This window comes from Amphibalanus amphitrite, unplaced genomic scaffold (genome assembly GCF_019059575.1).
Source record: "Amphibalanus amphitrite isolate SeventyFive unplaced genomic scaffold, NRLGWU_Aamphi_draft 000602F_arrow, whole genome shotgun sequence".
NCBI lineage: Eukaryota > Metazoa > Arthropoda > Thecostraca > Balanomorpha > Balanidae > Amphibalanus > Amphibalanus amphitrite.
This window is the reverse complement of record NW_024882096.1, coordinates 126,157-137,974: the sequence shown is the minus strand read 5'-3', so window position 1 is coordinate 137,974 and position 11,818 is coordinate 126,157. Positions and strand designations below refer to the sequence as shown.

At 48.8% G+C, this 11,818-nt stretch overlaps 1 protein-coding gene across 1 annotated transcript; it reads right to left on the bottom strand.

Annotated features, from left to right (window-relative positions):
• Positions 1-432: 432 nt before the first annotated feature.
• On the bottom strand, positions 433-3,377 carry LOC122394611 (cell wall protein DAN4-like). Its single transcript, XM_043391599.1, has 2 exons — positions 3,370-3,377; positions 433-1,588 (listed from the first exon to the last, which is right to left on the bottom strand). Exons 1-2 carry the CDS (start codon positions 3,375-3,377, stop codon positions 433-435), a joined length of 1,164 nt encoding a protein of 387 aa, XP_043247534.1.
• Positions 3,378-11,818: the final 8,441 nt, after the last annotated feature.

The window sequence follows — 11,818 nt, the reverse complement described above, 5'->3', positions numbered from 1 at the left end:
TTCAAATTTGTTACACCGTTAGCGACCGGTTAGAAGGGTGCTTTGCGCAAGCCCGTTAGAAGTACCCTCTCGCCCTTCCGCACGTGCAGGGCTCACCATCTCGCTCGCTCGTTCTTCGCCCAAAAGGCGTTTTACTGGTTATATCATATATTTGTCAAGAATATCGCTATGGGTAAGAAAAACTAGTGAAAATGAAAGAAACAGTGATACTGTACTGGATTTTTCTTTTTCTTGTAACACTGCACGCTACAGTGCAATAAGCAGAGTTCGCATTAGCCGTTGTCTCTTCTTCTATCATCCCACGGCCCACGGCAAGCAAACAAACCGCACGCAGCTGACAACTACACATAGTTATTAGCCAAACAATCGGTTCAGAAAGCCTAGGTCGAGTAAGTACCCACTCGGGCCAGCTGTCGTAAGTGGCATAGGTAGTTACTTCCCCGACCCCATACCACCACCACCCATGGACCCACCACCACCACCGATAGTCGTAGCAGCGACGTCTTTGCAGACGAACAGCATTCTCGTCTCAGCAGTGGTAGCCACGTACTGGCCGGTGCCCGCCTGCATATAGACATACAGTTTCTGGGGATCGGCGTTCGTCTCCTCACCGGTCGCAAAGTTGCGGTACGTGTAGGTTTTACCGTCTACCCAATACCAGTTGTCGTTGACAGACGCTCGCTGCAGACCAATGAGAGTATCGCTGTTGATTCTCTTGACAATTTCATTGTTCTCCAAAGTCGCCTCGATGGACACGGCCCTGGCCTCTGGGACGAGCTGCGAGCAGCGCTGGTTTACCTGGTCGGCCCGCTCCGTCTCGGTGGAGAAGTAGTAGTATTGGCCCTTGTAGCTCTGTATGCGGCCCGTTTCCGAGGGAGGCGCCGGTGTGGTGGTGGACCCTTGTGTCGTTGTTGTCGACATTGCCGTTGTCGTCGTTGGCACTGGAGTTGTTGGCGATTGTTTTGTCGTTGTCGTTGTTGGTGCTGGAGTCGTCGTTGGTGCTAGCGTCGTTTTTGCTGCTGGTGTCGTCGTTGGTGCTGGTGTCGTCGTCGTGGGTGCTGGTGTCGTCGTCGTTGGTGCTGGTGTTGTTGTTGGTGCTGGAGTCGTCGTAGAAGCTGGTGTTGGTGAAGGGGTCGTTGTAGAAGCTGGTGTCGTTGGTGCTGGCGTCGTTACCGTTTGTGTTGTTGTCAGGGATTTGTCTGTTGTCTGAGACACGCCTGTTGTCTGGGACGTGTCTGTTTTCTGGGACGTGTCTGTTGTCTGGGATGGACTTGTCTCTGAAACCGCTGATGTCCTGACTACTTCAGTCGTGGTGGACGAGTCAGCTCCGTTTCCCGCATCAGTCGTTAAACCGGTACCTGTCGTCGATCCCTCTGATGTCGTCTCCGTCACTGTTGATGTAGTGCTCTCGACAGTTCGCGGCTGTGGACCAACCACCAGACCTCCAGGAGGTGAGGCCAAGGCTGCTCCGCTCGCTGCCAAGCCGTACAGACGACACCGGTCTCCTGACACCGTCTCAGAGGGGAGGTACTCCACCGCCTGACAGGTCGGAGCGTGGCGAATGCAGAGGCCGGCGCAGGTCACCCGACTGGGTGGGGGGACGGAGGGAGGGGTCAGAGGCTGGTGGTTGGAGAGGAGCGACCAGTGGAGGTGGTGGTAAGTCACCAGCGCTTCGCTAGAGATCGAGCACACTAGAATCAGTGCCAGTAGTGGAGGAGGCGAAGGCGTCTTCATTGATGGACTTGCTGGGTTGGCTACCGACGCAATCTGTGTTGAGCATACGCTGGCTTCAAATGTCCCAGCACGACAGGTCACCACTATAACCGCACAATTGTTCTACGATACACAAGCGAAAGGGGCTTCCCCGGAGCTCAGACAAATGCGAGCGCGGGGCGGCTGTGACTTTCGGACTGACATGCAACGCTGCAGAAGCTGCGATGATCTGTCCCTACACGCTGTGTCCCTATGATGTTCCGCGTTGTTCCGTCAGTGGGCTAAGTGTGGACACTTCACAGCCATCCACTGCGCAGCAGCCGGTGTTTGGGACAGTGCCAATTCCGTCTCCAAGCAATTCATCATCAATCTCGACACTTTGACGCGTTTAATTGCCACAACCTGTCTTCTGAACAGCCGTGGTCCCACTCCGCTGGTCTGTTGACTTCTATTCTTGAGGCCGATTAGACGCATTAAATCGCTTACAAAGTATCAGTGCAGTGGCTTTAATAGCGGGATAATAGGCGTCGGTAGCGTCCTAACTGCCGTCAAAAGCTGAAGTCGAAGCGCTGTTGGCTTTTGGCACACGGCTACCAAGAGACGCGTTTGTGCCGCCGCATTTATCATATTATCTGAATGACTACCGACTACGGCCTTCAATAATAAACCATTATTGGTACCTAGGCCAGGCTTTGGATGGAATTAGTGGTACCTACCAATCAATGTCGGGTTTGTTTTGTTTTGATGGTAGCTTTCATGCTGTCTGGGGTGTCATACGTGACCGGTTGAGTACCTATCGCCCCTATAATCCGACGCAATGTTTCATTTTGTATTTGTGTTTGCACCGTTTATTTTTTATGCCTCCACAGACAGCAATGGATAGGTCATTTATGGCCCACTGCCTCGGATAATTTAATAAGCCCAGTCATTTTATTCGATTCTTTGCCGCTGGGAAGGATATTAAATAATAAATTTACGATGGTATTAATTTAGCATCAAGTCCGACAAAGATCGCTTTTTATATGACCATAGGTATATGAAATTCATTGATTTCATCAAGCCGGCTCTAACGCCTTGACACTTGAAGATTAAACGGTCTGAAATTTGACGGTAAATATGTCGGAATGTGTGACGTGTGTAGCGTGTTAAATTCGACGCACCGGTGGCCTCATGCATCATTATTCATTGAAATGCATGCTGCAGTGTTCAGTGCCCACCGTTCAGTGCTTATGCATCGTGCACAATACCTTTTGTGCGTTGTAATACCTATTGTGCGTTGAAATGTAAGCTTAGCGATCAAGTAGGGTCGTTACAGTAGGTATTCACATGGCTTTCAGCGCGGATCGTTTCACTATCGGAACGCGTCACGGACGGCAAAGAAAAAATAATAATTTATTCAAATATAGGTACCCCGTACCCGGTAATCGTTAAACACCAATGTAAACATCATTATATCTATACAGAAACAACGAAAAACGATGAAACACGGGCGACATTTCGCTGACAAACGACAAAGGCGTGAGAATTGTCAGCCTGTGCAAGGCGTCCGCACAATACGGAGACGGGCTCAACGAAAGCAAGTTTATTGGTTATGCACTAGCAACAATGCAATACGAGGCGCTAATTGACATCTTTTCATACGTGCGCTGTCCTCACCTCGCCATGTTCAAACAGCGCCACAAAAGGTGGGCGCGGTGCTGGTGTGTACAAGCACCTGTGCTGTGAGAGCCCGGCTGGGCGTCATAGAGACCCGCCTCCTGTGTAGGCCTCTGGGCATCACAAACGCCCAGTGGGCCCCGGGTCAGAGCGTCGCACTCGCCCCCACCAGTAGGGCCGGTCCCGGCTCCCAGAGCGACGCTCTGGTCAGAGTCGTCTGACTCAATAGTAGACTCGTTTGACTCGAAATAGACTTGTCTAACTGGCGCAGTCGCCAGTCTGAGTGACACCGGAACTCTGTTCGGAAACCCGGATCAACGGCGCCTCATATGAAGACCTCGCCGACATGGTGTCCTGCGTGGTAGAAGACGTGGTAAGCCGTTCCGACAGATTTCTTCAGTAGATATACTGAAGACATTATCAGCAGCGATGCTCTGAAGACAGGATTTGGGTAGACCGAGGCGTATGATATGTCGGTAAATTATGGTCAGCTCCTTCAGTTCATCGGTCAAAATTGGTCTGCGAGTGCGGAAGACGACTTGGCAGGTGGACAGGAATTGCGCATCACAGCCGTACACGACCCACCTTACGTATCGATTGCCCAAATGGCCAACGGTTCCTACATCTACGGCGGCTATCTGTACGAAGTCTGGAAGATAGTCGCTCAGTCTCTGAACCTCCGCTACAAGCTAGTGCCTCTTCTGGAAGGAGATTTCGGAAGGCTGGATGAAAACGGAACATGGACTGGAATGGTGGGAGAACTTGCCTACGGGAGGGCCGATGTCGCGCTTGCATGGCTCTGGATGAGGAAGGACCGTCTAGAAGTGATTGATTACCTGGATGTGCCTGTCGAGCAGAGTACCGATCGCTTCTACATCAGCAAGAAGGCAGGCGACGTGCCCAGTTTCACGGTCAACATGTTCAACTCGCTGCTGAAGCCCCTGGACAGGACCGTCTGGTGGGTACTGGTCGGCACACTTTTCGTTCTTTCTCTGGCGCTGAAGGGGACCGCCAGTCTCAGCGGAGGAGAAAATCGTCAAACCTTGAAAGGCATGACTTGGGCGACGTGTCTCCTGAACACAGTCATGGCGATAGCGGGACAGGGATGGACATCGACACCCTCGTCTCTCTCCGGTCGCATACTAACCATATTCATGTGGTTTCTCTGCATCATCATCAGCAACAGCTACACGGCCACCCTGACTTCCCACCTGACCGTGGCAGTCGTGGAGCGACCCATCAGCAGTCTGAAGGAATTCTCCGAGAGTTCCGACTGGAGTCTGATGGTGTCTCCCGATCACATCCATCTCAACGATTGGAAGAGAAGCAAGGACCGCTATGAGAGGGCCCTGTATCAGCGCTTCATCAACAAAGATCGCTTCATTCCTTTCTACAGAACCAAAGAAAGCGCCATGGAATGTACACGTCCCAAGATTATGACCTATGTGAACATCGACAGGCTGTTTTCTCTCATAGGACCCGAAGCATGCCATCTCGTATCGCTCTACAAACAACCCAAAGAGGCGACCCAGTTCAACTACATGGTGATGACAAAAGGAAAAGAGAACTTACGACGCTCCATCAACCACGTTATGAGAAAAGTCAGCGAGGCAGGCATCATCGAAACGCTGAAAAGAAGATGGATCAAGCGACCAGAGACGTGTGCGTCCCCACTGGGTGTCAGGCCCGTCTCCTTCGCCAACTCGTTCGCGCTTTTGATGATCGTCCCTCTGGGCATTGCCTCCAGTGTCGTCATTTTTGGACTGGAGCTGGTGTTGGTCAGACGAGTCAAACGCAAAATATTGAAAAGTTGTTCCCACTTGTTTCACAGAATTTGAATGTACCTAGTTTACCGTGTGATTTGATAACTTTATGACTGGATAGAAATTAAGTCTATTTTGAACAAAATTGCTCAGTCCATCCTAGGCAGACGGTAATTTAGAAAAGTGAATTGGGTTGCTGATACCTATTAAGGAAATTTGAACTTTCTCCCCTCTGCAAAGAAAGAAATGAATCAGGCTGGCCAGTGACGTCAGTTTAGAACGTTTTTGTTGGACAACTTAATTGTGGTACCAAAAGTTATGGAATGAATAGGTTCAATGGTTTCATTCAACTAAATTCGACTGATATATGTGTGTGAGTGTGCCTGGGGACGAAACAGAAACAACCAGGGTTGTGCTCGACTAAAAAAAAAATTGCCGACTCGACTCATCATTCAACTTCAGAAAGCCCTGACTCAACTCTGACTCAAACAAGGAGCTGATTTTTTCCCTTGACTCGACTCATGACTCAAGCGGCTCAATGAAAATATGAGTTGACTCAAACTTGACTCAAATTTTTTGTTGAGTCAAATGAGTTGACTCAAAATTGACTCAGATAAAAAAGTTGTTGAGCGGGGGGGGGGTGAAAAAAAATCCAGCAGCAGGGCCAGGGCTAAGTTGTTAAGCGAGGGGGGGGGGGGTTTGACTCAAGTCAATGTCAAGTTATTTTACTGACTCAACTCTGACTCAACTCAACGCCTTAATATTTTTGTCTGACTCAACTCTGACTCAACTCAACAGCTCAACATTTTATCCGACTCGACTCAAATCTGACTCATTTGAGTCAGAGTTGAGTCAAATTTCTGACTCGACTCATGAGTCAAGCACAACCCTGGAAACAACGAATATTATAGTGAGAGCACCCGTGTGCGCCACACTCGACAGTAAATGGGCGATCTATCACATAAATAATCACCGTTCCATGCTTCTATCCTCAGGATACTGAAATCCTTCTCCTCCACACCGCAACCCCCCTCCGGGCTGGACAGGCAACTTTATCTCATGCGGGCTGCTCCCTTGGAGCGGCACCGCTGCTCCCGAGGGAGCGCACCCCGTAGCCGGGTGCAGTGAGTGCCTTGGGGCTGGGTGGCCTGTCCTCTGGACGGGCTCAGCCCCGGCGACTCACTAGGGTGCCTTCCCAGACCAATGTCTCCCCCTACATCCTATCATCCTCCCGGCTCTGAAATGGTCTCATTGGACCGAAAGGGCCTAACCCAACAAAACAAACAAACAAACAAACATTGATAATGACAAGCTATTTAATACACAAGGAGAAACAGGCTCTCGGGTTTTCGCGAAAAAAGTGCTTTCATTTGTTCCTGCTAGACACAAGCTTCTGCTTGTGCGCACATTTAAGTACCTATGCGTGAGCAGGCATGCCATTCATACATTGGCTCTAATGGCATTCATGCTCGTGTGGCTGTGGCTGTTCTTCGCCCGAAATAAAATGGGTAAAATCAATGTCATTAATCGGTCCGGAGGGCAGCACCCAGCACAATCACAAGCGCACATACACTCAGTAGTCAGTACTCACGGCTTATCATGTACGGAAGTAAACAATGCTTCGGTGCCAGACCAGCACTGAAAACACTTTGGAAGAACGTTAAGAACGTACAGGGGTATTTAGACCCCTGTGGGGTAAAATGTTATGCCACCGTTTTTCAGAACCCCCATGGTTCTTCACGTAGACGGCTTTGCATTCTCATCCAAAGAATCCACACGATTCTTCCAAAGACTCTTATGAGGTTTAGGGTTTATAATAAGAGCGTTCTTAGCACCTAGATAAGAACCCCAAAGGGTCTGTGAAGAGGTCCCTGAGGTTTATAGGGAAACCACCCTGTGTTCTGAATATCGGTTGTAGAACCCTTTCAGTTCTATTGTAATACCGCAAAATCCCCGTTCATTCGTCTATTGAACCTCCCATGCATGGCTATCGACCTGCGCCGTCACATCTGCTGCGCAAACACAGTACTTGATACACCTTAAAATGTATTACCTTCCTCTTTACTCTGAGCAATCGGCCTGCAAGTCTCCAGTCAGGAACAACCAGCCCGCAACCAGCCCATGCGATCAGCCCGCAACCAGCCCGCATTCAGCCTGCGATCAGCCCGCAATCAGCCTGCAGGAACGCTTTCCCCTCCGCCGTGTCACTTGCCTTACACATCCAAGCCAAAGAACTCCAGAGCCTTTTGGGCATGTTTAATTATTGAGGTTGATTCCTTCACGCTCAGGGTTGCTTTCTGTACAAATATGAACACATTTTTAGCTTTAGCAAGTGGATGTTTTCCCAAACACAGTATGCGCTATCGCCCATGTCAGCAGCCGGGTGGCGATATCGCATTCTCCCAAATCACATACAGTTTTTCCTCCTTCCACCACCAGCTTCAAGCCAGCGTTTTCGACGATGTCGACGTCTCCGCGCGTCAGGACGCTCTCCTCAGACTCCAGGGCCTCAATCAGGGCGGAGATGGCCTCGTCCCCTAGAATGAAGAGTCGGGCGGATGCGTTATTCAACAGGCAGGGAGTAAAGAAACTTAGATTGACTTCAGAGACCATGAGCCTACTCCAAAAATAAAATAATGCACTTAACATATAATGTGCAGCTAGATAAAATATTGCACTAATCAGCAAGAACATATGTTTTGTAAAATCAGCCAAATTTATACCTTAATCAGTTGATCCCAAAATGGAAAGCTGATTCTATTCCTGATTTATCTTCATTTAGAACATTTGTCTAAATACCATATGCATAATTTAAGCTATGGGGCATTTATACAACACATAAATACTTACTGCATTGATTGGTCTTGCATATGAATTTTCTTCATCCAATGCATTCATCCATGCATTTGAAGAGCGTTGTGGTATTGCTTATCATTGTCAATCACAAGTAATATAGATAATACACAACACTCGACAAGCCAAAAATTAACCTTATTTCAGTTCTTCAATATTCGATTACTTGCCATTCACCCAATCTTGCACCAGCCGCTCGTCACTGCACAAAGCGTGATCCAACGCCGGATCGAAACATGGCGATCGCTTCCGGTGGACGCCAGAACGTGGTACCGCGGGCGTGGTCTTGATGAAAGCCATTACACTGATCAAACCACAACCCCTTCTTCTTAAACCCGATGCTAGTTCGTGCAAAACCTTCAAAGGGTTTATCTTTCGCGCGCTTTGTGTGACGTAATATCACGTGACTAGGGAGAACGAAGAAGAACCTGTGTTGGTCGAGTTGAAGCCCCCTGGGGCCGCTAAGACTGCACGCGAAGAAGCAGCACGTGTCTTCGGTCTATGTGAAACACTGTGTGTGTTCTTCATGAACCAGACGTTCTGCTTCGCCTCTAAGCCAGTTTACCCTAATACCCAAAAAACCTAAGTGTGGAATATTTTAAGATGCTTTTGCATTACGTTCTTTCAACTTGTTTTCAGTGAGTGATCTCATACAGCGCTGTTGGTGCGTTAGCAGCAGTCAGCCCAGTGGTTCATGGGTGTCCATGGGTCATAACGGTCCAGGGGTGACACTGCTCGGTATGTTTAAAGATGGCGCATACCAGTCGCAGTCCGTACAGCCGGCCCCGATGATGTGGGATGTTTGAGCGTCAGTGACATCTGGTAACCTGACATAAAAAAATTATCAATGTATATTCAGCTTCACGGCTTAACAATCTTCCGACCTTCGGCCGCTGACTCGAACAGCCAACACGTATGCAAAAGTATATGCTGGCCCGTCCCGTTCCTCTGGCCTCATCCATGCTCTGGCCAAATCGAGCCGTCGATAGTCCGGGGGCGTATCATAAAACTGTAACGCAAGTGCATTACGTATTACGTTTACAAATGTACAAAGCGCCGCACACTATAATTTGGCGCTGCTGTAAAACATGAGCACATATCTACGAAATGGTGAATAACTGTCACAAGCTATGTTTCCACAGACATAGACGCACTGACACGCATCTATCTTGAGTTTTCGGTAGACTGGACAGGTTCTGGTAGATTATACGAAACAAACGGTGCCCAAATAAATGGTGAGCTGTATTTGCTACATAAATTGTTACCAGCGCAGCTGGCAGAACCTCACGCGAACAAAGGTGGGAAAGTCTTTTTCCACCTCGGTCGTAGCAAATAAATAAACTAACACATGAGCTCATCAACAAGGCAATCATCAGTCCACGGCACGGCATTGTGCTACTGCTCACCCTGGCGGGGAGCGACAATGAGTGAATGCGTCGCTCACCGAAAGGGCTCGTGGGAACCCCACCGAAGGTGTGCGGCGCATGATAAGGCGCACCGTGGCCCGCATCCAGCTCTGTGAAAAATGGCCAATAATAAACGTGCAGCCTTAACGCCTTCTGACGGGCATTGAGTGGGAGTCGTGACAAATGGGCGAGTAAACGCGACAGAATGTTACGAGGCGTATAGCAAGTCGGTCGCCACTCAGAGTCGCATAATTGTCTGGGGCGGACGGGCAGGAAATCTCGCGTAGGGACGTTAGCAGCACAGAAATATCGTGTCTTATGAAGGTGCAGTGTCGAGAGCGAACAAGTGCCTTTCGAGGAGGTGCCTGGATTTCAGGAGCAGTGAGTGTCTTGGATGGGACTCGTGTCTGAAGTGGACAGTTGGTGTCGTACTGGGTTCGTGCCTGCAGCGAATAGAACGTCTCGTGTTTGTAGCAAAGTGTCTCCCACGAACCCGACAAATCCTGTTCAGCGGAACTCAGAGCGTCTGGGACAAAGTTATCTCCAAACAGACGTGAGCCTTCTGAATACGGTGTCAATGCCTCACAGACTTAGAACCTACTAGGAAAATCACTATGAGGCTTATTTGACCAAATGTGCATCAAATGAGCAATGAATATTGTCAAGATAACCGCCGTGAAAACAGCTCTTACCGGCACGAAATATCACCGAAGTTCTACTCGAATCTCTCGTTAACAAATCTTTACTTTTTCGTCGAGTTGGCGAGAGGCTGAACAATGAACCCTGTTTTGCGCATAACAGCCGTTCAAGACCCGCCATATCTGGGAATACGTACTCTTCCTGACGGCTCCTACGAATATGATGGCTACCTGTACGAAATATGGAAAATTATAGCTCAGTCTCTGAACCTCCGCTACAAACTAGTCCCTTTTCTGGAAGGAGGTTTCGGGAGGCTGGATGAAAACGGAACATGGACTGGAATGGTTGGAGAACTTGCCTACGGAAGAGCCGACGTTGCACTGACCTGGCTAATGCTGAGGGAAGACCGAGCAGAGGTGATTGACTTCCTAGATGCGGTAGCTGTGGAGGAAAACTACGACACCTTCTACGTCAGTAAGAAATCGGACTACATGCCCGCGCTGTCTGCTGCTAGTTTGACGTCACTTCTGAGACCGCTAAACTCGACGGTCTGGTGGACGCTGTTAGGAACTCTTCTCGTCATCTCTTTGATCCTGTGGAGTACCATTAGCTTCAACAGATCCGAAGACCGGCGAGTCAGAAGTGAGATGACTTTTGTGGCCTGTCTTCTCTCTACCTTCATGTCTCTCGTTGGCCAGGGGTGGTCACTGGTGCCCAACGCTCTCTCCGGACGGATCGTCACCATCTTCAGCTGGCTCTTGTACATCATCGTCGTCAACAGCTACACGGCTACCTTGGTTTCCTACCTCACCATTGCAGTCGTGGAACGACCAATCGACAGTCTGAAGACATTTACTGAACAGCCTGACTGGAGTTTTATTGTAACTCCGGGCCATATTATCCTGAGTGACTGGAAAGTCAGCAAGGATCCATATGAAAATCAGCTGTATCAACGAGTGATAACGAGGGATCGAATGCATGATTTCGATTATACCGCGGAAACGGCCGATCTTTTCCTACAGCCAAGAACGCTGGGGTATGTGGACATCAATTTCGTTTCCCGTTTAATCGGAGACAAAGCCTGCAGTTTGACACCCTTATACGACCAGCCCATCAAAGGGACTAGAAATTACATCGTCATAGCCAAAGGCCTCGGAGATCTAAGACACGCCATGAATAGAGTACTCCTACGAATGAAGGAAGGTGGCATCATTTCAGAGCTGAAAGACAAGTGGATTGAACGATCTGACATTTGTAGCACATCTCGAGTGGCAACGCCGGTTTCATTGAGTAACTCGCTCACTTTGCTGCTCCTAGTTCCGTTCGGTGTTGGGCTGAGTGCGATTGTCTTACTCATGGAATGGATCTGGTTCAAATGGATCACAAAGTGCCTTCGTCGAAATGTGAACGGAAGTGATGCCTACGTGAAATCATCACTGGATGCTAAACGTAAGAGATGACCTGCTGACAGACTCCTGGAAGGGTGTGCGAGGTGTATTGATTGTTCGCTGGAAGACGTTAGTGTTCAGTTATAGAGGATTCTTCATGGCTCCGAGTGGAAGATAAGGATATCTTTCCAAGCGGGTTACTGAAAAACCGAGCGACGAAGGAGCGAGGTTTTTCTGTAAACACGCGAGGAAAAGATATCCGATCTTCCACGAGTGAGCCATGAGGAATCCTATATCTTTCTATGTTGAGGTTTATTCTTAATTTTTTAAATATCATATTCAGAAATATTCATCTATGTTAAAATAGATTTAGAGTATTTTGTATTCAGTTCATAAGTTA